The sequence below is a fragment of the Oryzias latipes genome, chromosome 18 (assembly GCF_053564925.1).
Source record: "Oryzias latipes strain Hd-rR chromosome 18, Olatipes_Hd-rR_3.1".
In the NCBI taxonomy this organism is placed as follows: Eukaryota; Metazoa; Chordata; class Actinopteri; order Beloniformes; family Adrianichthyidae; genus Oryzias; species Oryzias latipes.
The window spans coordinates 33,673,673-33,700,632 of record NC_136254.1 but is presented as its reverse complement, the minus strand read 5'-3'; the positions used below and the strand labels follow the sequence as shown (position 1 = coordinate 33,700,632).

The following is a 26,960-nucleotide window of genomic DNA, read 5'->3' as shown; positions in this document are numbered from 1 at the left end:
GCTCGTCTACATGCTGCCTTGATGTGTTACCCACTAGATTTCTAAAGTCTGTCCTGAACAGTGTGTTGCCATCAATTACTCAAATAGTTAACATGTCTCTTCAATCTGGAATATTTCCAGAGGCCTTAAAAACTGCAGTCATTAAACCTCTCCTGAAGAAGAGCGGTCTTGATCCCACTGTACTGAATAATTACAGACCTATCTCTAATCTGCCATTTTTAGGAAAAGTCCTTGAAAAAGTTGTCTACCAACAGCTCACTGACTTTCTCTTATTAAACAATTCATTTGATGTTTTCCAGTCAGGTTTTAGACCCCATCATAGCACAGAAACTGCTCTTATCAAGGTAACCAACAACATCCGCCTGAACACTGATGATGGCAAAGTCTCTGTCTTAATCCTGCTAGACCTGAGTGCTGCCTTTGATACTGTTGATCATGGCATCCTTTTGCACAGACACCAAGACTGGGTTGGCATCTCTGGATCTGCCCTAAGTTGGCTCAAGTCTTATCTAGAAGACAGGAAATATTTTGTTGAAATTGGGAGTTGTGTCTCAGACTACATGGCCTTGACTTGTGGTGTGCCCCAGGGATCGATCCTGGGACCCCTTCTGTTCAACCTCTACATGCTGCCACTAGGGCAGTTAATACGCAGTAATAACATATCTTATCACAACTATGCAGATGATACTCAGATCTATGTGTCACTGACAGCAGGTGATTATGGGCCGGTGGATTCACTCAGCCACTGCCTCCAACAGATCAGTGCGTGGATGCAGAACAACTTTGTCCAGCTAAACTCAAACAAGACCGAAGTTATTATTTTTGGCCCACAGAAACAAAGAGAGTCAGTAGCTACCTTCATTCTCTGTCTCTTAAACCCTCAAATCAAGTCAGAAACCTAGGGGTAATCATGGACTCTGACCTAAACTTTAACAGCCATATCAAGTCAGTAACATCAGCGGCATTTTACCATCTGAAAAACATTGCCAAAATCAAAAACATAGTGTCAAAACCAGACCTGGAGATACTTATTCATGCATTTGTCTCCAGTAGGTTAGACTACTGTAACGGCCTGCTCACCGGCCTCTCCAAACGAGCTGTAAAACAGCTTCAGTACATCCAGAATGCTGCTGCTCGAGTCCTGACCAGAACCAGGAAGTATGATCACATTAGTCCTGTGCTCAGGTCTCTGCACTGGCTCCCTGTACCTCAAAGAATAGACTTCAAAGCAGCTCTGCTTGTGTACAAGTCTCTCCATGGCCGAGCACCAAAGTACATCTCTGACATGTTAGTGCCATATGAACCATCTCGTACTCTGAGGACCTCAGGGGCCGGCCTCCTGTTGATTCCCAGAGTCAGAACTAAACAAGGGGAATCAGCGTTTCAATATTCTGCAGCTAAAATCTGGAACAGCCTCCCTGAAGGCGTAAGACAGGCCTCTTCTGTGTCCATGTTCAAATCTAGACTTAAAACATTTCTGTTTAGCCGTGTATATGACTGAAAAGTCCCATCTGCACTTTTCTTTCATTTCCTTCCTTTATTTTTAAATAAATTTTCAAATTTTTTCTTTTCTTTTAAAGTAAATTTTACGTTGATTATTTCTATGATGTATTGTGATTTTAATGCATTTTTCTGTTTTGTGAAGCACCTTGAATTACTTTGTGTACGAATTGTGCTATACAAATAACCTTGCCTTGCCTTTGCTGTTTCCCAAAGAAGGCACGATGAGATGTCTGGAGTATTGTTGAAGTCTAGGAATGTTGCCCACTCTTTTTTAAAGAATTCAAGAAATTCTTGGTCCTTTAACAGAGACGTATTAAACCTCCAGGTTGTACCTGAGGGTGTTGATATTTCCCTAGAGATATTTACAGAGACTGGTGCATGATCACTGATACCAGTTAGTTTTTTGCTTGTTTGTTTTTTTACTTAAAATAAAAAACTTTTTACTCCAAAAAAATCTTTTTTTCCTCCATTTTTTTATCAATGGCTCTTTAGGGGCTCCGTATGACAGTCTGCTGTTAAAGCATTTCTTTTTCATTTCATTTCAAATCCATTGTGGTGGTGTAAAGAGCCAAAAATGTTGGAATTGTGTCGCTGTCCCAATATTTATTGCTATTACTGTTTTTTTTTTTCACATTTTACTAATGACAAATTATAAGGAAGCTTGCTCATTAAAATGTTTAAGATTTTTCTTAAAAACTATATGTGGTTTACATTTGGGAATTTTAGTTTTTCTGAAAACAGCAACAACACAATGATCACTTAATTCTATACAGAAGACACCAAGCAAAGAGAATTTATGCGGCACGTTTTTTCAAACCAAATCTTCTCATCAATAAGTCTATTGTCCAGGTGAGTCCAAACAGAAATACGAAAACATGTAAAAACATTGAATGTGTCGGGGGCTAGATGCGCTTCTTTTTTTTCTTTCTTTCTCTTCAGGTAACTTGTAGATTCCTTGACGTTTCCTGTCTTGACAGACCCCTTGCCCCTCTTGCTTTGGTCTTCTTTATCAAATCAGTCATTCGTGTGATCAGATCATGATTTTCAGTCACTGACGTGTCCTTAATACAAAAAATAACAATACATTTTATGAATCACATGTTTCTTCTGAGGAAATAGGGCTTTATAATATTATGGGAAACATGTGATTTTGACACAGAATTTATCATAATGTCAATTCAATAATTAAATACTTTTGTGGCTACAGATTTGTCTAATATGATCTAAACTACATAAACTTTTATGATGGAAGGAGAAAAACAGTCTAACTGATTCATATAACAGACTATAACTAAGGACCAGAAGGTGTTGGCAGGTTGGTAACTGCACTATGGTGCTGTGTGGTACCTGGACTACTGTGTCAAACTTCACCTGGGTAAATTTTCTCCAGCATCAAAAAGTCACACTCGAAAACAGTAACACTTTTTCTCTGACTTCACTCTCAGCCACACACCAGCTGGGACTGTTCGCCACATTTATTTAGACACACCAATATCCATGAAGCTATCACACCTGTTCAAGAAACAAAACAGAAAATCACACAAACCTGTTTCAAAATAAAATGTATGACAGAAAACCAATGCAAATTAAAGCAAAAATTGATATCACATTCCAAGAGAAGGACATCTTCTGCTGGCGCTCACACTCCTGGAGGAGTCTGTCCACAGAAGCCTCCACTCCTGTGGACACTACCATCAGATGACCACACTCATCATCGTCTCTGACCCAGCCTCTCAGGCCAACCTTCACTTTAGTTTGGCCAGATCCAAAGAAGGTCAGGACGACCCGATCAGACAGGAGCTGGCAGTCGAAGGACGGCAAGGTCAGTGAATTAAAGTGTAAAACATCTGTGGCATTGTCCTTCGCGCAGTTGTCAATGGTGGTGGTCCCGCTGTTGAAAGCCAGCAGGTAGATATCATTTCCTTCACCTCCGACTAGGTAATCATCACCGGTGGACACCAACAGGTCATTTCCATCTGAGCCTTTGAGAAGTGAACTTTCATAACCGGACACCAGGATGTCAGAGTAGATTGTGCCAATCACAGTTTCCACATCCTTTAACACATCCCCCTCAGCATCGGCGTATTGGCCTTGACCACTAAGCAGGTTGACATAAACGCCCTCATGCCTCTGGGGATCACCTCGGTACAGGACTATGTCTCTACCAGAACCTCCGTCCACCAGATCAGCCCCCGAACCAGGAATGAAGACGTCCCAGCCAGAGTCTCCCAGCAGTGTGTCATTTCCATCATCCCCATAAAGGGTGTCGTCACCCGCCCCGCCTACCAAGATGTCGGCTCCGATTCCTCCAATCAGAGTGTCATCTCCCTCTCCTCCCTCCAAGATGTCATCCTTCCACCCACCGATTAAGGTGTTGTCTTGAATGTTGCCTAAAATGTTATTGGACTGGGAGGGACAGCCCTGGACCGTGTGGACCTTAGACAGGTTCTTGAGAGAATTCAAGTCTATACGGCAATCCACCTGCAACTGTTTCAGAGTCACTTTGAAAGCTTCTGTCTGAATGACAGGAGCATCTCCAGTACCATTGAGGACTTTCAGTTGGAACCGGACACCATCGGCACTCTGAAACTCCAGATGTTGGTTTCGTGAACCATTGTTGTAGCCGAGCAGACTGAGCTTCAGTTTCTCCTCTTTTGTAATAATTGTGACATTCAAATCTGTTGCTGATGAGTTCAGAATGACTTGACTGCCATCCAGGAAGTCCATGTCGACCAGCACCGTGTCGGTGCCATTATCCTCTGCAAAGTTATCAATCAGTAGGTTGTTCCCATATCCTTGTTTGATTACGTAAGTGTCTTGTCCTTCACCGCCAAACATCAGTCCACCTCCAGTATGTGGATCAATCAAGTTCCCGTTTTTGTTACCAACCATGACGTCAAAACCTGAAGATCCAAACATTTCTTTCACTTCATCCATCTTTATCACTTTGCCTTTCAGGCCACATAGGAGCCTCTCTAAGTCTTTGTTTCTGTAACAGTAACACTCGGAGGTCTCTTCAACTTCAGCCAAACCTTTCTGGAGGTCCCCCCGACTTGACTGAAGAGGCTCTGGTGTCTGGTTCCTGTAATCTACAGTCAGAGGGAGCATAAGAGACTGATCACAGCTGCTGATGTTGGTCTTCAGTTCAGCAGTTATTCCATCACTGGTTTTGATCTGCATGTGCTGATTTTCCCTTGACCCAAACCAGTTCTGTATAATAACAGTTCTTTGGCCAAACACCTGAAGAACCATGTTCTGTCCCTCGCAAACACATGTCAGGTTCTCATATGATTCTTGCAGGAAGAGAATGTCCAAGGCCCGATCTGGTGAATGGTTGTTGATGGTTTTTACTCCTTGAGCAGGAATGATGATGTACCAGTCTTTTCCTTCTCTCCCCTCCATGAAATCATTTCCTTTTCCTGGAATCAAAACATTGGCCTCTTTATTTGCTTTGATAACATCGTCAAACTGTGACCCGCGGACCTCTGTCACACCATCTAAAGCGTCATCGTCCTGAAGATCCTTTACTAGAGGAGTTGAGGAGTTGCTGTAGTCAATGTTAGAACTTCTGATGCACTTAGTGAAGGGGTTTTCATGCAGACAGTCATTCTGGTTGCCTGAGATGGTGAATGTGATCAGATCCTTGGTGACAATGAGCAGGTGTCTGTCTTCACAGGACCTGAACCACTTCATCAGAGTCACGTGGACGGCTGTACTGTCGATCGAAGCACTCAGATGGACATCATCCCCTTCAACTCTTGCTTTAAACGTGTGAAGATTTGCTTCTATAATGATTAGATCTGATTTATTGTCTCTGGAGTAATTTTCAATTATAACTAAAGACTGATTTTTGTCTTTCACCAGGTATACATCTTCTCCTTCACCCCCACGTAGGTGATCTCGGCCCCCTCCTCCATCAATCAGATTGTTCATCGCATTTCCAATCAGAATGTCATCATACTGAGACCCAATGATGCTTGTAACATTACGTAGAAGTGGCTCTGAAGCATCTACAGCCGTACCGTTCATCATGAATCTCTTGTTAATTCCTCTGGCCAGGAGCTGAACCGAGGTTATAACAGTGGAGGAAATCTCAAACAAGACTCCATCTGCTGACATAATGTTCATATGACGATATGCTTCTCCTGAAAACCAGTTCTGGATCATTACTGTATGACTGCCCTTATACATCAACACAACATCATCTCCAGACTTCTGCACTGAGATGTTGTTGTAGTTCCCACTTAAGTGGAGCGTGTCAAGCACTTTGGAGAGATCATAGTTATTAATGATCGTTTTACAACCATTTGTAGAAGTCACATAGGTGTCTTTTCCACCAGAACCTTCAACATAACTTCTCTGTGGGCCGAGGTAGAAGATATCATCCCCTGGTTCACCGTAGAGCTGGTAATAGTAACTCAGCATGACTTCAACCACGTGCTTGTCTGCTGCTTCCTGGACGGCAAAAAAATGATTAGAATCCTGGTTTCCTTTGTACATTCCATATCTTGAGTAGGATGCAGCTTTATAACCCGAAACCACTGTTACAGAGCCAGCTGGGATCCACATGAGCACTTTTTTCTGGAGGGTTTGATGCTCCAACTCATGCGACTCTCCCAGACCAAGAATTATGTCTTGGCTTCCATGTGCATCAATGTTCCAGCAATTCCTCCTGTTTCTCTCATCACTGGAAACAAAGTAATCCATGCAAAGTTTCGACTGGCCCTGGTCAGCGAGGCAGAAGGTGATACCTCCTCCATTCCAGGAGGAGGAACCACCTTGAAAATCAATAGCAGTCCTTCCTCCTCTTTCCTGAGTGAAATTGTAGTATTTGTCATAGTCTGAGATCTCTGCCACAAGTCTTCGTCCCTCTTCAATCTCGTCATAATGCCAGTCATAGAAGAAGCTGGCCACATGAATTGCGAAATGACAAAACCCCTTCCAAATACCGGCAAAAACAGCCATTACTTTATTTAAAACACCAGCGTCTTTTGGGAGGCTCTTTAGTTCATTCTGGACGCCCACATAAATATCATCAAAGGCCATCCGGACTATTGAGAGAGCCAAATTTATGGGTGCTAAAAAAGGTTCTGCCTCAGGAACAGCCATTTCAACAATATCCAAACCAGTCATTAAGGAATCCAGACCAGCATCAATGTACCCCAGAGTGTCATGTCTCTCCAAATCCTGTTCTATATTATATATTCCAAATCCAATTCCCACTACAGGCATAACTACCATGGCACTTCTCATTGCAGGACTTTCTATGATTCTTGCTGCAGATTTGGCGATTTTTGTCTCTGAGGTCAGAACTTGTTTTGAAACAGCAGAGGTGGCCATCGGTAACACTCCATGAGCTGTTTGCAAACTCCCTATCACACCGTCTTTGATGTCTCCATGTTCAAAGGCCTGAACAGCTCCTCTCATCCCCAACATGAGCCCCAGTGTTCCCATAGCCGTTCCAGAGTGCTCTACAAACTTGTTCAGATGTGAGGGTGCTGAGCTGTGCATCATCTCCATGTCATTAACTGCTGTCTCAATATTATTCACCATCTTCTTGTAGTAGTGGAGACTTTCTTGTGATAACGGAGTCCTGAACTCCACTGGCTTCCCACCAGCATTTTTGGACAGCAGCTGACATACAAAGTGTCCGTCTTCTATCCTGGCACTTCCCTCCTGAAGGTGTAGCTTTTTAAGAGCTTCTCCATGTTTCAACTTCAGCTGAGTATAGATCTCCTCAGCAAACGAGGCAGATGTCCCCAGATAATAAGATTCATGTTTGAAGGTATTCTCCAATGCTGTGGCTGAACTCAAGTCTGTCGTTGTTACATAGCCGTCATCGTGGCCTTTCAGTACTCCAGAGGTGGAAGTTTTTCCTTCAACTTTATTATCTGTCTGAATTATGGGACTACGTACTTTGTCATTAAAATCGTTGTAATCTTTAATCTTTTCATCACAATCCGGAAATATTTTGCATATTACTTCAGATTTGAAAAAACTTTCTCCTGAATATTTAACATTCATTTTGCTTTTATATAGTGTGAACATTTCAGACTCTAACTCCATGACTTTTGGGACAACGTTTTCAAAACCCCTCTTGTTTGGATCGTCCCAGCTTCCTCCTCTGGCCATTGAATGCTTCTCAAAAAAAAACTCCTTTCCTTCCTCTATGTTGTTTGAAGCCAAGTCCAAAGCCATAAGAATCAGAGGGAACGTACGTAGATTTCTGGCAGATTCTGATATAACTGATGCAATGAAATACCAGGGGTACCAGGGGTAAATTTCGGTATTTCCTGGGTTATATTCCTTAACATTAAAAATATTAGCAACATAATTAGCATAATCTCCAATTTTATTTATATTCTCTTTCATTTTTGAGTAACTTTCCATTCCTTTCTTTAACTGGGAAGCAATTCTTTTTTTTATCTCTTTTATGTCTTCTGTTTTTTTGTCTTTTTCTGTTTTTTTGTCTTTTTCTGTTTTTTTGTCTTTTTCTTTTTTTTTGTCTTTTTCTGTTTTTTTGTCTTTTTCTGTTTTTTTGTCTTCTTCTGTTTTTTTGTCTATTTCTGTTTTTATGTTTTTTCCAACTACCTGCACATACAGATCTTTAGGATTAACAAAAAAAATCCAGCCATCCAACATTATATATGAAAGTTTCTTTTCACCCTCTGCGTAGCGACGAATTATTCCTCTGATGTCTGCTCCCGCATGTCCCTTCCTGATTTCACAACAGTTTTCCAGAATTTCCTTTAATCTTTTTTCTTCACTTATCTCCTTAATTTCATTGTCTTTCTTTTCTACTATGTAATAGTCCTTAACTTGCAGGTTGTCAATATTGACTGTCTGGTAATCTTCAGCTTTTGGCTGAAATATTGCCCAAGAAAGATTTTCAAGTTCTTCACAAGAATGTTTTATCTGATCATCGACATTCTCCTCAAGTTCTTTAATAAATGACGTGGGTTCTACTGGCCACTTGCTTATGCTGCTTTGAGGCTGTATTTCTTTTTCTATCTTTTTGGCTGGTCTGGTTGGATAATCAGTACCTTCACCTAGATAGTTTCTTTCATCGGTGAACACCTCCAGTCCTCTGCTGCCAGGTTCCTCTCTTATGAGGACGTCTCCGTTCCTGTTGATTGTTGCCACCACTTTCTTGCTGTCGTCTTTATGTTTCCAGTGAGTCCCATCTGGCGAGATTTCTTGAGTGACCTTTTCTCCAGTGTGCTGGACCTGCAGAACACTATTCCTCAGGTGGAGTTCTGTCTCAATGCCGGCACCAAAGATCTCCTTTGCCAGACTTTTTACGAATGATTTATCCGATCCAACATCACAGGCAACGACACTCACAGTTTTAATTTTATCACTGACTCTGGAGGTGCTTTGGATTATTTTGGCCACAGCTTTGGATGTGTACTTTGCCAGCCTCATCTCTCCTAAACCTTCTTGTGCTCCGTGACCCACCAGAACCAGGCGACTGTCCTCTGACAGAGGCACATCTTTACCTGCAATCAATTTTGGTTTTAGCTTCTCATCAAGAACATACACTGAGCTAACTAATGGATGTTTCTCATAAAGAAACGTTGCAGCATTTCTGACCACTTGGTCATCTTGTAACATGAGGATCTGCTGATGGTCGTACTGGGTGGAGTGGTCAACGGTTCTTTTTGGAATCTGGTACTTAGAGATGGAGTCATGTTGGTCCATCACCTGGTAAATCTCCTGGTTGTCCTGGCTCGTTTCTAAGACTGGCATGAGGCCCTGGTGTATGAAAACCCGAATGAAGTCATGTTGGAACTCTATGGTTGTATTTCCATCCAGGGAAAACACTGATGCAGACTCGATCGAGGTTTTCAGGATCATATTTGCAAGTGATGAACCAGAAAGTCCAGAAAAAGTTTGTCCATCCTCTGAAACACTTCCAAAGATCTTCAATACAGTGTAGCTGTCCACATCTGGCAAACAGGACTGATTCAAGAGACATTGGGTGGTGACTATCACTGAGTAATGTGGATCCATGCTGTATTCCTGTTGGACTCTTTCAGTCGTTGAGCTTTCCTCATCAATCATTACCAAAAGTTTGTGGTTGTAGCTGTGGGAGATCTCAGAAGCTGCTAGCAACCAGTCTTCAGTCTTCTGCTTCTCAACATGTGCCAACAGAATGGAAAAATCCTGGAAAAGAAACACAGCATTAAAAGATTCTTCTTTATCTTGCTGTTTGATATTTCATATAACTTGATAATACATACATCAAATGCAGTGATCAAAGTTTGAATCTGATCAAATATTAATTAATAGTATCATCAGATCATCTGCCAATATTGTGTTTTTTACACAAGTGTGCTGGATATTCAAAATAATAATAATAATAGTAATAAGCCACTGTGCTTCCACATTTAAAGGATTTACCGTATTTTCCAGTCTATAAGCTGCAACTTTTTTCCACACACTTTGAAACGGTGTGGCTAATATCTGGATTTTTCTTCACTAATGGCCACCAGGGGCCGCCAGTAGTACAGAAACAAGACAGACTGATGAGGCCAAACGGATGTTAGGTTTTAGCTCACTGCTGGCTAACCGCAGCAGGACAGACACAAACACACACAGAAAGAAAAGCATCTGATGCTGCTTTGAAGTAAAACAATGGATCTGTCTGTCCAGAAGAGAAATAGAGCTTGTGCATGTAAGCTGGAAGTTAATGAATCAATGGTGAGACGTTAGAGAAGCCAGTGTGTCATGGTGCAGCCAAAATAGAATCAAGCAGCATTTTCGCTGGGCTTAGCTCCTGCCTTATTAAGGCCAGCTTTGACAAGTGGTGTGGTGGTTGGTGGAGCTGAACTCCTTCTGAAGAAAAGTGTTAAAGAAGTCCAGGACCACTTCTACTCCTCCCTTTGTTGGAAAAAAATTGAGAAAGCTTTGTTGATTCAGATAAACAGTTTCTTAAATGTAGTGCTATAGATAGATTTCAGACAGGCTTTATTCAAAGTCACAGCACTGGGACAACTCTAAAAGGTTTTAAACCATGTTTATCTGAACAGCTTTTAACGTTTTAGCCTCTAAGATGCCTGTAATCAGACTGGAAAACTGTGTGGGGTTGTCAGGTCCAGCTCTAAATTCAGATCACATGTTCAAGGCAGGGGCTTTGTTTCCATGGAGGACAATAAACATGAGCTTGATCAAATGACCTGTGGAGTCCTCAAAGGTCAATTCTAGGGGCCCTGTGATTTCACCTTTTCATGTTTCTCCTGTTCACCACAGTAGATGGCAGCCAGGTTTACTTTATCACCGGATAACTCTGGTCTATCAGAATCTGCCAGTTCTGGCAGCATGGGAACAGGTGGGTGCAATCACATATCCTTCAACTAAATCAAGACAAAACTGAAACACATAGAAAAGCTACTGCCCAGCTAGAGTCCAGAGGGCTGAAGATAAAAACCCAAGTTCTAAATCTTAGCTTTTTAACAGATTCAGACTTGAGCTTCAGCAACCACATCAAGACTGGGACAAAACGGCTTTTTATCACCTCAAACATGAGGAGTCAAAGATCTGCTGTTTGGAGCAAATTCAAAGGAACTTGTCCTTCATCCAGCAGACTTGACTGCTGGGAGCCTCTGCTGTCTGGTCTTAGAGAACCAGTGAAAAACCAGTGTAGAACCAGTGAAGAACCAGGGAAGCCCTACGGAAACAGAACACATTACTCCTGTTCTGCGATAGTTGTACTGATGCTGCACACAGATGGAAAAATCTTTCTGGTGACATTAAATGTTCTGCAAATGTAAAGTTATTCTACTGTTACATCACCACTTTTTTTTTTACTTCAGTGTTTTACCGATCTAGCACTGTTTAATTAATTTTTTTCAGAATCAAAATGACTCGTATGTATTTTCTTTCTTTATTAATATTTTTGACCTCTGCCAACATTGTGGCAGTTATGTTTTTACCGGCGCTTGTTTGTCTGTTGGACCGACAGATAAATTATAGCAAAACATAACCCAGCTATCTTGGTGGGGTTAAAAACATCAGCAGCTGTATGTGAGTGTGAAGTACTGCCAGAGACCAACAAGGTAAACCCTACCTGCATTTTCTTTAAATTTCAATGTTTAAAAAGTTGTTGTTTTCTTTTTCTTTTCTTTTCTGTTGGACCGGACGGAAAAGAAAAGGAGGGAAGAAGAGAAAGGGATGTTAGAGAGGGGGGACAGGAGGGTGATAATAGGGGAGGGGGGTAAAACCATGAAGCAGCATAAAGCAACAAGTTTACTGGATGTTTATCATTTCGGTAAGGTTCAAATGTAGTACAAAAAGGGCGGGGCCTGTCCACACACACACACTCAAATGTTATCAACACACCTGCTAGCTGCAGAAATGTCCACATGTGAACATGTACACAAAACAGACACACCCATACTTATGCCTTCAAACCAACTAGTGTGAGATGTTTCATTCATTCAATTACGCAAACTATTAGTGCAAAGGTGAGCTAACACCTGTGCTCAGGTGAGTGTTTATGCTTTTAAAAAATGGATGGTGGAATGTGAAAAGAAGGAGGGAGAGTGCCCAGCCATCCCCACACCAAGACCCCCCGGCAGCAGCAGCGGCAGCCGGAATCCCCCCAACGCCAAATGGAAGCAGGCAGGGAACAACCGCCCCCTGCGTGATCACATCCGCTACCCAGGGCCATCAGGACTGCTACGAGGCCCCCAGAGCCAGAGAGCAGGGAGGCATGGGGGGAAAGAGAGTGCCGCCCCAGCTCAACCAGGAACGCAGCCCCCCCGCCGCGCCGGGAGGGCTCAACGTAGGCCCCACCCGAGTAGGGTGCCCACAGCCCCAGACGAGCACCTCATCACCACCCAGGAGTTCCGGGCATGCCCCCGCCCCAACCCCAGGTACGAGCCAGGACCCCCCAGGGGAGACCGCACTCCAGGCAGCCACCCACCCGGCCCACGGTTGGTCCAGGAAGGAGCAAGGCAGGGGGCAGCCGCCCCCACCCAGGAGGGGGTCACCCCGGGGAAAAGGGGGGCCCACGAGGGTGTTGTAGACATGGCCCGACCAGGCTCGGCAAGAGTTGGAAATTTGGCGGGGCCCAGCGCCCAGGGGCAAGGACCAGGACCCACCCCACAGGTACATGGACACCCCCGGCTCAGGTGTCATGTGAACCCCCTCCCTGCGCGGAGAAAGCACCGCCCAGCCCAGGAGACCGGCACCCAGGGGACACGGCCGCCGTTGCCGAGGGCCCAGTACCCCCCACCAGGGATGGGGTAGGGGACAGATGGTCCTAGGTCCCACCATCCTTGCAAAATGTGTGTGCGTGTTTTTGTGAGGGTGTGTGTGTGCATGTGTGTGTGTTTATGTTGGAATGTATATTTTGAGGGGGGAAGGGTGTGTGCACTAAGGGGGTGCAGTTAAAATTGGTGGGTGGGGCACTGAGGGGACATCTCCTGATTACTAACAGTAATGTCCCCTCACCCTCCACACCAAGGGGCCCTAAATGTCTAAGGTGCGGTTAAAATTGGCTGGTAGGCGCTAAGAGGACATCTGCTGTTTGCTGGCAGTGATGTCCAAGCACCCCCCCTACCAAGGGCCCTACATGTCTAAGGTGCAAATAAAACCGAGAGAGGGGGGGCCCATTCCATACGGCAACCATGGGAGGGGGGCCACTGCCAAGTAGCCTCCCCCCAAGGGCATAGCAGGCTAAACCCCCCACCCCCTCACCCTAAAATGAGACTATATGAGGAAGGGTTAGGTTGTGGACAGCTGGTAGACTGTCCCCCAGTGGTCAAACAGCCGTCCCCCAGCCCCCCCCAGCACAGGGCCAAGGTCCCCCAGCCCCGGGGTCCCATTCCCTGAGGCGCCGACGCCCCAGCCCCAGCACGACCCACCCCACACAGAGAGAGAGAAGCCAGAAAGCCCCCTCCCCGGAGTAAGCCCAGGCCCCCACCCCCAGGCGCCGGCCCTGGAAGAGCTCTGGTCAGGCCTCGACGGGACCATGGCAGCCAACCGGCCAGGGCAACCGCTGATTGCCACCAGAGGAGACCCCGACTTGTCAAACCCCCAAGGTCCCGTACCCATAGTGCCCCCTCCAGAAAGCCCCCCCCCCCAAAGTCTAGTTTGCTTGTCTACTCAACACCGTCAACACCCTAAAAACAAACATCTTCTTCCACTTTCGGCTTCTCCCATCAGGGGTCGCCACAGCGAACGAGTCGCATGGTAAATTTGGCAATGTTTTACGCCGGATGCCCTTCCTGACGCAACCTTCTCAAACCAGGCTTGGAACCGGCAGAGGTAGAGAAGGGAACAGGGAGCAGTTCCGGGTTTCACGGACGGAAGGCGCCGCAAACCAGCACGAGCTAAACTGGCTCCCTAAAAACAAACATACAAACAAAAAAACACTTGAGGCATTCATTAACCTGCTGTTTTTTGATGAAAAAGTTGGTAAAGTTGGTTGTGTTCTGGAGTTCTTGCAGAAGACCTAATGGGTCCAGCTTCATGGCGATCCTGATGAAAAAAAAGACATGGAATAATCCCAAAATGAGCAGTTGTTCATTAACAAATTTCCATGGCGAAAGACATTTACCCCTCTTGGCTCAACTAGGTCAATACACTTGGTTTTTCTTAAAAGTAGAGTGACATTACCATCAGACACTAGAGCAGTGCTTCTGAAATAGTGGGGCGCGCTAGGGGGCCTGGCAAAAAATAATTGAGAAGCACTGTACTAGAGCAGTGTTTTTCATCCAGTGTGCCGCGGCACACTCGGGAAATGGTCAAGTGTGCAGTGGGAAATTGCCCTAATTAACTGATCTAAAAACATTTCCCATCTCCAGGAAATCAGCTTTTTGTTCATCCAAACAGGCCCCTGATAAAACACTAAGTAGTTAGGAATATGAAAGATCATAAAATAATCTTTTCTTTGTGTTTATTTGATTCTATTAAAGACATTTTGATAAGAATGACGGTACAGCGATTTACAGCGGGGAAGATAAGTATTGAACAGTTAAAGGGGCGGGACTTTTCCGAAAACAGAGCTTAAGCTGCAGCTACAGCGGGGAAAATAAGTATTGAACACGTCAACATTTCTCTCAAAAAACATATTTCTAATCGAGCTATTGACATGAAATTTTCACCAGATGTCGACATCAACCCAAGTAATGCACACATAGAAAGAAATCCAAACATTTATGTCCATAAATGAAGTTATGTGTAATAAAGTGAAATGGCACAGGGAATAAGTTTTGAACACACTTACTGAAATTTATTTAATATTTAGTGCAAAACCGTTTGTTGGTGATTACAGCCTCAAGACGCCTCCTGTATGGAGAAACCAGTGGAATACATTGCTCAGGTGTGATTTTGGCCCATTCATCCACACAAACTGCCTTCAAATCTTCAAGGTTCCGGGGGTCTCTTCTGTGAACCCGGATCTTCAGTTCTTTCCAAAGATTTTCAATTGGATTCAAGTCTGGTGATTGACTGGGCCATTCTAGCAGCTTTCTTTTCTTTTTCTTCAACCAGTTGAGTGTTACCTTGGCTGTGTGCTTGGGATCGTTATCTTGATGAAAGATCCACCCTCTTTTCATCTTCAGCAGCCTGGCAGATGACAGCAGATTCTGATCAAGAATGTCTCCATACTTTTCTCCAGTCATTATTCCTTCAATGATATGAAGTCTACCAGTGCCACATGCTGAAAAACAGCCCCACGCCATGATGCTCCCACCTCCAAACTTGACTGTTGGTATGGTGTTTTGGGGGTGATGTGCGGTGCCATTTTTCCTCCAAAAGAGTTCAATTTTGGTCTCATCTGACCAGAGTATCTTCTCCCAGAATGTCATGGGTTAACCAAATGTTGTGTGGCAAACTCCAAACGAGCTTCAACATGCTTCTTCTTCAAAAATGGAGTCTTGCGTGGTGTGCGTGCATGGAGGCCATGGCGGTTGAGTGCATTACTTATTGTTTTCTTTGAAACAACAGTACCTGCTGATTCCAGGTCTTTCTGAAGCTCTCCACGAGTGCTCCTGGGCTGTTGGAGAACCCTTCTGATGATTCTGACTCCTCTGTCTGAAATCTTGCGAGGAGCACCTGGCCGTGGCAGGTTTATGGTCATGCCATGTTCTTTCCACTTCCGGATGATGGCCCCAATGGTACTCACTGGAACTTTCAGAAGTTTAGAAATACGCCTGGAACCAATGCCTTCAGTGTGTTTTGCAACAATAAGGTTGCGTAGGTCTTTGGACAGCTCTTTGCTTTTACCCATCATGCAATGCTTCTGGTCTAACACCTTGCTGGTGAGAAACTTTTTAAAAGGCATCAATCAGGACTATACCAGCTGATATTACTTTGCACTAATAGGGGGCAGGTTAACCTTCTGAATACTGACAAACTCCAGCTGCTTTCTTGGCTTGCCAGACCTTTTTACCCCTCCTTTTCTTCATGTGTTCAATACTTATTCCCTGTGCCATTTCACTTTATTACACATAACTTCATTTATGGACATAAATGTTTGGATTTCTTTCTATGTGTGCATTACTTGGGTTAATGCCGACATCTGGTGAAATTTCGTGTCAATAACTCGATTAGAAATATGTTTTTTGAGAGGAATGTTGAGGTGTTCAATACTTATTTTCCCCGCTGTAGCTGCAGCTTAAGCTCTGTTTTCGGAAAAGTCCCGCCCCTTTAAGTATTTACACCAATCATTCTTGAAGGCTTAATCACATGTCATCAGTCTGACCAATAGGAAGTGGTTAAAGTCTTCACTTCCTTGTTTCGATTTAGCCCATAAGTCTCTCAGTTCTAACAAAAACACAAGCCAAAGCTTGTCTGTAGGGGTGTAGCTTTCCACAGAATCCGGTGTCGGACCGTGGAACAAGTACACAGAACAATGAAGCTCAGAGACGCTTGTCTGTCTGCGGTCGGCAGATTTTCGGCAGATTTTCGGCACTACATCTCCCATGATGCATTGGGTTAAAGTGACTGTGTCTTGACTTGGCGCACAATGAGTCTCTCCTCTTAACATCTTAAAACAACAGGGAACACACATCAACAGTTTTTTAATCTTTTAACTTAACTTTTAATACATCTTTTAGAAAAAAAAACTGCAGCTTCCAGCTTTTTCTGCAACAATTATCACAAAAATGCATGTGAGATTGCAGAGGGATTGTAGATCAATACAGACTATTAGCTTTTCCTTTTTTTATTTTTATGTTTTGGATGCTGGTGTGCCGCAGGATTTTTGTCAAGGTTAAAGTGTGCCGTGGCTCAAAAAAGGTGGAAAAACACTGTATTAGAGCAACGTATAATCCGGAGAGTACTGTAAGAATTTTTTTTTAGGTTATTGTTATAACAAACGCTATAACTTTGTTATATCAATGTTAAAAATAAATTTAGTCTTATTATACTCTAAAATAAAAAAATAAAAAACAAATGGCTCTCATGGAATTACATTTTAAATTATGTGGGCTTTTTTTTTTTTTTGGCTCTCTCAGTCAAAAAGGTTCCCGACCCCTGATCTGGCACATTTAAAGTGTTACCAAAGTGCTTTACAAATAGTTCCTCTTTACCTATAATTTAAATAGAAATCAGAATTTAATTTCTAAATAATGTGATCAAAGCTAGAAACTATTAGAAAACTGTTGAATAATTGAGGAAAAGAAAGAAAGCAACAGTCTATCTGTTGCCATACAATGACACATTGTACAACAGTACTACACACTAGTTGTTAGAGCCATTTAAACATCCCACAACGTTTTAACTGGATTTTGCAAAATAATAGGTAAACTCAGGAGCCCAGTATTGGCTGAGATGTATGATGTAGCAGATGCGCATTGTTTTTTGTAAGCTTTGTGAAGCTATAGCGCTAGAGAGCACACTAGTTTTTGACCGTATTTTAAAATTCTTATAATATGTAAGTATGTAATGTATCATAATTTACATGTTTTGTCACAATATATTTGGGAAGTAAACACTTAAATTGCATTTAAGAAAGACGCGTCAACAATAAGCTCTTACTCTACAGCTTAAGTGTACCTTTCAGAAATTGAACAAATCCACACTTACACTAGTATTACACATTATTATTACAAACTACTACAACAGTATTAGTGTTACACACTACTACCACCTTCACCACAGTACTTGTGATGTCTTTTAAGTAAAAATGTTAGTTTTTATTTTACTATGAAAGGATGACCTTTAATTTGTAGTGCATTTATGTTCTTTTCCTGGAGTTCACAGCATGTTATCAAGCAGATCTGAAGTATGCCTTATATCAGCCATGTCCAAATTCAGTCCTCGAGGGCCGGTGTCCTGTAGGTTTTAGATGTTTCCCCGTTTCAATATCCCTGATTCAGGGTTTTTCTTCATGGGTAAAAATGATGGAACCCTCAGGCCCTGCATCAACGACAGTGCTCTGAATAACATAAAAATAAAAAAACAGATATCCATTACCTCTTATGACCTCTGTCTTTGACCAGCTCCAGCAGGCCAAGATGTTTACTAAACTTGATCTTCGCAATGCTTACCACTTGGTTAGAATTAGGAAGGGAGACGAGTAGAAGATGGGATTCAATACTCCTAGAGGTCATTACTTATACCTTATTATGCCCTTTATTCTCACCAACGCTCCTGCTGTATTCTCTGAGATTGCCTGGACCGCTTTGTCTACCTGGATGATATCCTCATTTATTCCCCTGACCTGGTCTCTCATGAAATTCATGTCCTTCAGCGTCTTCTGGAGAGCAACCTTTACGTCAACGCAGAGAAGAGTGAGTTTCATGTCTCAACCGTCTCCTTTTTGGGTTTGTGGTGTCAGCAGGGAAGGTTGAGATGGATTTTGCCAAAGTCAGTGCTGTGACGGACTGGCCTACACCGGTGAGCCACAAGAAACTTCAGCAGTTCCTGGGGTTTGCAAATTTCTATAGACGCTTCATCCGGGGTTTTAGCACCATTGCTGCCCCTCTCCATGCCCTAACGTCTCCTCATGTGAAATTCCATTGGACATCTGAGGCTGAAGCGGCTGTAGGGCGGTTGACCCATAATCATAAGATTGCAGGTTCGATTCCCGCTTTGCACGCCTATGTGTCGAAGTGTCCCTGGGCAAGACACTGAACCCCACCTTGCCTCTGTTGGCGCCAGTGTTCGGCAGCGGAGCCACCATCAGTGTGTGAATGTGTGTGTGCATGGGTGAATGGGACTGTGACTGTAAAGCGCTTTGGGCCTTGGAAAGAAGGTAGAAAGCGCTATATAAGTATATGCCATTTTAATTTGTTCTACATTATATAAATTATTTTCATGACCATAAAGTGCACTTACAAATCATAAATTTTATTCAAAATGAACGGTGTGCCCTATGGTGCGGTGCGCCTAATGTGTTGTTGCGTGACTTAGGTAAAGACAACATAGGAGAAGACAGTACGAGAATGGTAAGGAGGGAAGTGTGGACGTGAAAGAAAACACCCCCTCGAATAGTACTGAAGTGCATGTATGTGCATTATGCAGAACAACATAATTGTGGCAACCCTGAAAATGCCACCTGCAAACAGACATGCTTATGAAACTTTTTAAACCGCAAGGCGTCAGCTACGCGGAGAAACATGGGAATAGAACAACTGCCAGAGAATTCAAGATTATTAATACCATGGTGCGCAAGCGGAGGAAGCTGGAAAACAAAAAAGTCAAGAAGACATTTTTTTGCCAATTTACAATTTTTGAAAAATAGATTTAAATATTTTTGATAAAATTGTTTGCTGTCCTTGTCTTATACTGCTCGGTCCACCATAAGCGGTTTGTCCTTCCATGAGGATCTGTCCTCCAGCACTGTATCCTCTGTTCTCCATTGCCTGAGACATTCACTGAGCACACTGTCAGTTGGGGCCTTGAGCTTAATGTATTCATGCATCTTGGATGTTTCATCCTGGATAGTGGCTTCTACGCTCACTAGTCCTCGGCCTCCTTCCTTCCGGCTAGCATACAGTCTCAGGGTGATGGATTTGGGATGAAACCCTCCATGCATGGTGAAGAGCTTTTGTGTCTTAACATCTGTGGTCTGTATCTCTGCCTTTGGCCTTCTTATTATTGCTGCAGGGTATCTGATAACTGGTAGTTTATAGCTGTTTATTGCCCGGGTCTTATTTTTGCCATTCAACTGGCTTTTCAGGACTTGCCTGTTGCAGCTTTCCTTGTTGCCTGCTCTAGGTTGCCATTTGCCTGCGGAATTCCAAGGTACTTGTAACTGTCCTCAATGTCTGCTATTGCTCCTTCTGGAAGTGAGACCCCTCCTATGTGTACTACCTTGCCTCTGTTTGTCCTCATCCAGTTGCATTTCTCGAGCCCGAATGACATCCCAATGTCAGTACTGTAGATCCTGGTGGTGTGGATCAGGGAGTTAATGTCACGCTCGCTCTTAGCGTATAGATTGATGTAATCCAGAGGAGGTGACTGATGTTGGCCCCATTTCTGAGTCGGTATCCATAGCCAGTCTTGCAGATTATTTGGCTGAGGGGGTTCAGACCTATGCAGAACAGCAGTGGGGACAGAGCATCACCTTGGTATATCCCACATTAGATGGACACTTGTGCAAGTGGCTTGCCATTGGCTTCAAAGGTGGTTTTTCACAGCTTCATTGAGTGAATCAATCCAGGCTGTGCACAGGTTGGTGTGTCATGACCAGCAGTCTTGAGTGACTGTTCTGTCGAGTTGCCTTGATTTTAACATCTAACCGTTGCTTCCATGGTGGGTATTGTTTTCTCCCAAGGTTCACAGTTTCCAGGAGACTCTGAGGCAGTACATAACTTAACTGTTGTAGCTGGTGTCGGGGTTGCCTAGTGTTCATTCTAGACATTAACTTGGCTTTCAGGTCAGATGCTGCCTCGTTCAGCGTAACTGTGGATGTTGGAGCTGTGTACCCAAGCTCAGGGTAAGAGTGTGGTGTGATCTGCTGTTCTCTCGTGGTATTGCAATTGTATTGTACTGCTTCAAGTTCTGATAGGAGTTAGAATTTGTGGATGTTAGAACATTTGGCAGTCCATTCATTCCACATGTAACCCCTCTGGGTAGAATTACTTGAACTCTAACAGATCCTTTTTCTCACATTTAGTTCATTTCCATCTTGTTCCAGTGGCCCACTTTCCATCCGGGTGCTCTGGTAATTTCCCCATTATACATACATTTGTCAGTTGTTTTTTATCAGTTACATGTTTATTTGTACATTGTTGTTTATGTGCTGATAATTAAGAACTGCACAGTGAAATGACACAAAGATACTTTTGTATTAACAGATAAGGCGTTTTATTACAAAGACAGAAAGCAGCGACTATCGTATGCCTTGCTATGTTGTAAACCGTGCACTGCGGGGAGTAGGGCATTTCTAAAGCGCCTCTGACTCCGCACGAAGCGTGTGCCACGGAAAAACAGCTTCCTTAATGAGCTCGTATTTATTGGGCGGCAACTGCAGAGGCGATAGCAAGAGGACACACGCGGGGCGGCTTCAATAAACACAGTTGTTCAGAGTGGTCTTCTGTCGGGGACTTGATGTGCCGCGGGGCAGAAGGCGACTTTCTGAGGACAGACAGGATTTGCGCTCAGCAAATTTAAACACGCATGTACAGTGACGTATGTATCAGAGGATGTCTGATTGGCCGTTCTGCATGTCAATCATGTCCCATATTCCTAATGAGGATTTTGATTGGCTGGTGGATTTTTCAGAAGGACATTTTTTTGTTTTGTTGTTATTTATCTTTGCTGGCCTGCGATCTACCCTCATGTCCTTGATGATCTACCGATTAATCGCGATTGACGTAATGAGCACCCCTGTGCTTGTGAAAGACATGCTTGCATGGTGACACTTTGACCATAGAGATGTACAAGTAAAGTACAGGAGTAGTAGTTTTAGGGGATGTCATCTGGACTTGGTTTTAAAGTTGGAAGACGTTTCGCCTCTTATCCAAGAGGCTTTGTCAATTCTGAAATAGCTGGTCTAAGAGCTGGTATATATGTGCTCATGGGGGAGGTGTCAAACCTGAAACTGGAGGTACAGTAAACCCTTGTTTTTCACGGGGGTTACGTTCCAAAAAGAACCCGTGATAGGCAAAATCTGTGAAGTAGAAACCTTTTTTTTTTTTTAACAATTATTATACAATTAAATTCTCTATTATACATTCAAAAGAAAAAACAAACCATTTACAGGCTCAAGCATTTGTTTCACAAATAAAAGTACTTTAGAAAAGGTTTTTCAACAAATATCTTCTGTACTTTACTGTCAAATAATAATTTGAATCATCGATGTGAATAGAAGGCTTCAAATCGCGGAGATTAGCCCCGCCCACCGTGACCCGAGAGTAATTGGATTAAACGGGAGATAATTTAAAATGATTTAAAAAAAAATACAAAGTACGGTCAGACAAATAGTGACTCAGGTGTATTTCACTGCTCTTGAGCCGCTGCATCCTGACTCCACTCTGCAGTGTTTTCTTCTTTTGAATCCCGCGGGGCAGCTGTGTTTGTTCGGGAGAAGAACATTATAGTGATAGACAGTTGTTGTCGCTCTTTTTTCTATGGGTTTTAGAGAAACTCGAAATTGCAAGATGATTTGCACGTACGTGTTGTAAATTTGGCAAGCTGTTTTACCTATGTGTACATATTAAACTGCAACGTTATTGACGCACAGGTAGAGAAGTGAAGTGACTTTTTAGCCAATCAGAATGCAGAACACAATGCACGATGCAAATCCGTGAAGTACCGAAACCGTGAAAAGTAAACCGTGTTATAGCAAGGGATTACTGTATTGTCCACTTAGCCTACATCAGGTCTGACTCCTCCCCCATGAGCACATATATACCAGCTCTTAGACCAGCTATTTCAGAATTGAAAAAGCCTCTTGGATAAGAGGCGAAACGTCTTCCAACTTTAAAACCAAGTCCAGATGACATCCCCTAAACCTACTACATGGAACCAACCTGGATGAATGAGAGTCTTCATAGATAAAGTACAGGAGGTCTCGTGGTGATACTAGAGTACGCCACTGCCGCTCTGGAAAAAAATAAATACTTCTGGAAATCGTAGAGTTCCTGATTCGGCAAGTCTATAAGACACTGTGTGTATTAGTCAGTCATTGTGCCGCAGAAATAGTGGAGCTGAGCGAGAGTAAATATCAAGCTAACAATCTAAAACCAACGCTGCCAAACACTGTTTCATGCAACATTTGTTTTGAGTATTCTGTCGAATCGGTCTTAATCAGGTAAATCCTTGTTATGACCATTATCTGCTATCTAAAAGGAGTATAGTTTTAACGTGAAAATATTACCCAGAATTCGGGTCGGGCCGGGCTTCTCTCTTGCTGACTTCTTTAATAAATATATTTTATGGCTGCAAAGAAGCTCCTTCGGCGGGCGGTGGTCAAACAGCTGTTTACTAATCCTGTATGTCAGAACAGTTGGCCACCTGTAGCTCTGCGCACGTGTCGTGAATGTAATCTTCCCTCTGCAAGTCTTTTGTTTAGGTATTGTCAGGTTTTGAATAAGCTGGACCCAAATGCAGACTGGAAAAAGATTTATTGAGAAGAGGATTGAGTCTTCAAGAGAGGAAACTGGCAGATGATCTGGAAGGTGAGGCTAGACAGCTTAGTTCTGGAGTCAGACCTGGCTTGGAAAGGCTGAGAAGGGTCTTGAATTCCTTGGCTGGAAGTGGTTAGGCTTTGCTTGGGTTTGAGCTGCTTGGCTAGGTTCGGCTTGGCTTGGGTTGGCTTAGTTTTGAGCTGCTTGGCTTGGCTTTGCTTTGCGTTAACTAGCAGTGATCAGTGGTGTTTTCCACAGAGGAGAACAGACGAACCGACAATGGCCGGAGGGAGTGAAGGACTTACCGTAATTCCCGGACTATAAGCCGCTACTTTTTTCCTGCGCTCACAGCCCTGCGGCTTATTCAGTGACGCGGCTAATTCATGGATTTACTTGGTGGCCGCCATATACGGACTTTCGGTCACAGTGAATGGTTTGAATTCCTTATCTAACACCAAGCACAAGTCATTTGTTTTTCAACAAACTAAGCAGCCAAACAGCATGGACCTCACTTCAGGTCTTAGACACTTCAGTCATGGTTCAAAAAACAAAACATGCATGCCCGGCCGCATCCCAGAATCCTTTGGTGCCGTTAGACCCAACCTGCACGTGATCGCCGCTACAATATGATGCAGCTTTCAAGTTAAAAGCAGCGTGAAAAAATCCACCATCAACGTGATTGGAAAAGCCGGTCAGCTGCGTGACGGAGAGAACAGCGCATGTGGGAATAACATCAGCCTTTATTTTGTCGGGACACGACTGGAAACACAAATCCACGTGGTTGTTTTAACGGTTTCTGAGGACTGACCGGAATTTTGCATTGAAAAGCTCACAGCCTCCGTATGAGCTGGAGACATGTTCTCCTGGCTGCTGCTCATCACATAGAGCTGCGGGGCCGATGGCAGTCTGATGGCTCCCACACGTAACAACGCATCTGCCCCTCATCCACAAAACCTACAGTTTTAAGTCCGATTGCTCTGCACAGACACGATTTCTTCCTCCCTGTAGCCGCCCTGGCCAGAGGTGTCGGAGAAGATAGGAAGGGGAGCGCGCGGGGCGAGCGCGGAGCTCAGAGGCGTCCGCGGAACTTCTGACGCACGCGCCGCGCTGAGGCGCTGGTATTGCGCCGAGGCGCGCGCTTTTCAGTCGCCGCTGCTTTATTTTACTTTTTTTTTTTTTTTTAACCAGCCCTGTTAGTACCATAATGCTGCCGCGACACAAGCGGAAGGAGAGTTGTTCCTTTTCACCCCTCCATGCACTGCTGCTACTTGCTCATTTTTAAACACGTTCAACAGTGTGACGAGCCGGGCGTTGGCCCCGCCTTTAGCCCCTAAGACTCATGGGAAATGGGGGATCGTGGATGTAAATTTCCTCATCATAACTGAGGGATGTAATGTTGATTATATGGTTACTGTTTGTAATTTTATGTGTGATACCTAGATTGTCAATAAGTAAAAAAAAACAAAAAAAAAATAAAACTAAATAAATAAACCATAACTGAGGAACTTGTGAACAGAATAGAGGTCCATGCTGTTTGTCAGATGTAGTCATATTCACATGCATGAGCCTGAGGCAAAGCTGACTCCTCCCACAGTGTGGTCTTGAACCTTACTTATGCTGGGAGTCAGGATGTGATTTGTCAGGTTTACTGTGTTGTCTAATACATGCAGCTTTTACTATGACGTGGCTTATGTATGTTTAAAAGTAGTTAAACACGTGAAAATGGGTGGGTGCGACTTGTAATCGGGTGCGCTTTATAGTCCGGAAATTACGGTATAAAGGCAGACTAATCAGATGTAGAACAGGTGCGGTCTCGACACCTGACAGGTATCCCCGATATGGAGGAGCAAGAAGTCAAGGATAAACTTAACAGGGGAACTGAAAAGGCAAACACGCACCGCCACGGCTGCAGTATTTCTCCGCATGATTAAGCGAGTACACATCTAGATCTCTCTTTCACTCTCTTTGTCTGGCCTCTTTATCTGTGTTCCAGCGTTATTTCGTTGTGCAAATGCATTTATCATGATTATAAAAATATGTAGATTATTTTAACCTTAAGAAATCTGCTGGGTTTTTTTTTGCCAAAAATACTATGGGATAAACTGAAATTGAAATTGCGGGTTTGCTTCGGGCTCGGTCCTGCAAATCAAGTTAATCGGTCGGGCTAGGGCCGATTTTGGCTTTAATGCCCGCGGGCCTGGGTCGTGTTGGGCTGGATTTTTTAGGCCCGATCTTACCTCTTTTCGCTGCGGCACTCGTACCTGTTTTCAGGGGGGTTGGTGATGTCATGGGACATGTGATCAGATAGTCCTCTGAGGCGATACAGAGCTGCTATGTTTGGTCTAAGGTCCTCCCACTCGTTTTCTTTCATCTCTGCAACACAAAATAAATCCTGCTTCACTGGAAATGTTTCAGGTTAAAGGTCAACCCTCCAGTCCTGACTCGGTGAGACTCTCCTGTTGGACGTATCTTACCAAATTGTTCGGTGAATTCAAGAAGGCTGAAGATGATCAGGAGAACCAGAATCCTCGGCCTCTGTCCCCCCATTGCCATAGAAGAACTGAAACAGGTAAAGAGGAGCTACAAATGTTGCATATACTATTGAAATTGGCAAAATTTAATGTATCGCAGGAGAACTTTTTAAACACATAAAAAATTTTCTGCTCTTTAATAAATACAGAAAATCTCACAATTTTCCTGGGAGGACCTCAAAACAGACCAACATGACAGTAAATAAAACTGAGAATATTTGTCAGAATGGGTAGAGTATTTTCTTCCAGAATTAATTAATTGATTGACTGAGAAAGTTGTGAAACTAAAGCTGAGGCTCAGATCCCCACTTGGCATCCAGGTGGTTTCAGCTGTCACCAGCAGAATTTCACCACCTTCATAAATTACAGTTAATTTCTACTAGTATGAGTTTGGACTTGTTTGTGTGACATCATGGGATTTTCTGTCTAACAGAAGTTGAGCAACACATTTCTTTTTATCCTGTATAACACCCCACCAGTACTTGTAGGTTGGAGGGTTTTGTTTTTCTTTGGTGTTCGTTTGGTTTAAAGTTACCATCAATTTAGGAATCAGTGTAAATGCAATTATAACCAAATATACTCTGAACGAAACTCATTAACCTCACAAAAATGCTCCCAGACAACCTCATATAATTAGTTGAATAATTCAATAATATAAACAAATATTTAACCTCTCTCCTGGTCAAGTCCACCCCTCTCATTGCCAAATGATCTCAAACCAGTTCTTATGACATATCTTTTCAAAGTCCCTAAATCCTTTACAGAATTATTTAAAATAAATAAAAATACACATAAGAAAGAAGAAAACATTGCAAACTTTGTTATTGTTTCTTTTTAAATCCAGCTTCATAACTTTTTTTTCTTGTCAGGGTACCTACACTTGTAAATGACGTGTTGTCCTGCTGTGGAACATCGAAGCCTACTGTAACCTAACAATTATTTCAAGAAACATCAGCCAGCTTTATTGTCTAAACATCATTTCTGCTTCAACTAATTCACCTTCTGTCTCCTGCTGCATGTCCGTCCACCATCAACTCAGAGTCAACTTCTGCTTTCACACCGGAATGTTTTCTCACCTGTTATTCATCTGAGACGCTTGTTACAGAACCAGTCCGAGTGCAAGGTCAGTCCAGGTGCAGAACTGGTCTAACTGCAGGTTAGGTCCAGACTTGTCAGTTTCATCAAAGGTGATCAGATTCACTGGCAGTTTCAGCTGCTGCTTTCTTTCTTTCCTGTCTTAACTGTAAATATTTAACTATTATCAGTCTTGCACTCCATCTACATGTTTTGGTTCAATTCTTGTCTTGTGGTCTGCTCAAGCTGACAGTTAAACTAAAATGAAGTTGGAGGAGGACGTGGGTGGGAATTTCCTTTTAACTCCCCATTTCCCTGGAAC

General features: G+C 43.3%; 1 protein-coding gene across 2 annotated transcripts; it reads right to left on the bottom strand.

Annotated features, from left to right (window-relative positions):
* Positions 1-2,960: 2,960 nt before the first annotated feature.
* LOC110014833 (uncharacterized) lies at positions 2,961-26,960 on the bottom strand. 2 transcript variants are annotated; one of them, XM_020701916.3, is made up of 5 exons: positions 26,641-26,960; positions 25,508-25,593; positions 25,295-25,406; positions 13,902-13,989; positions 2,961-9,669 (listed from the first exon to the last, which is right to left on the bottom strand). In XM_020701916.3, exons 1-5 carry the CDS (start codon positions 26,649-26,651, stop codon positions 3,055-3,057), a joined length of 6,912 nt encoding a protein of 2,303 aa, XP_020557575.1. In that variant the 5' UTR covers positions 26,652-26,960; the 3' UTR covers positions 2,961-3,054. The 2 variants fall into 2 exon arrangements, with proteins under 2 accessions (XP_020557575.1, XP_078791899.1); XM_078935773.1 differs by lacking the exon at positions 26,641-26,960 and adding an exon at positions 26,564-26,630.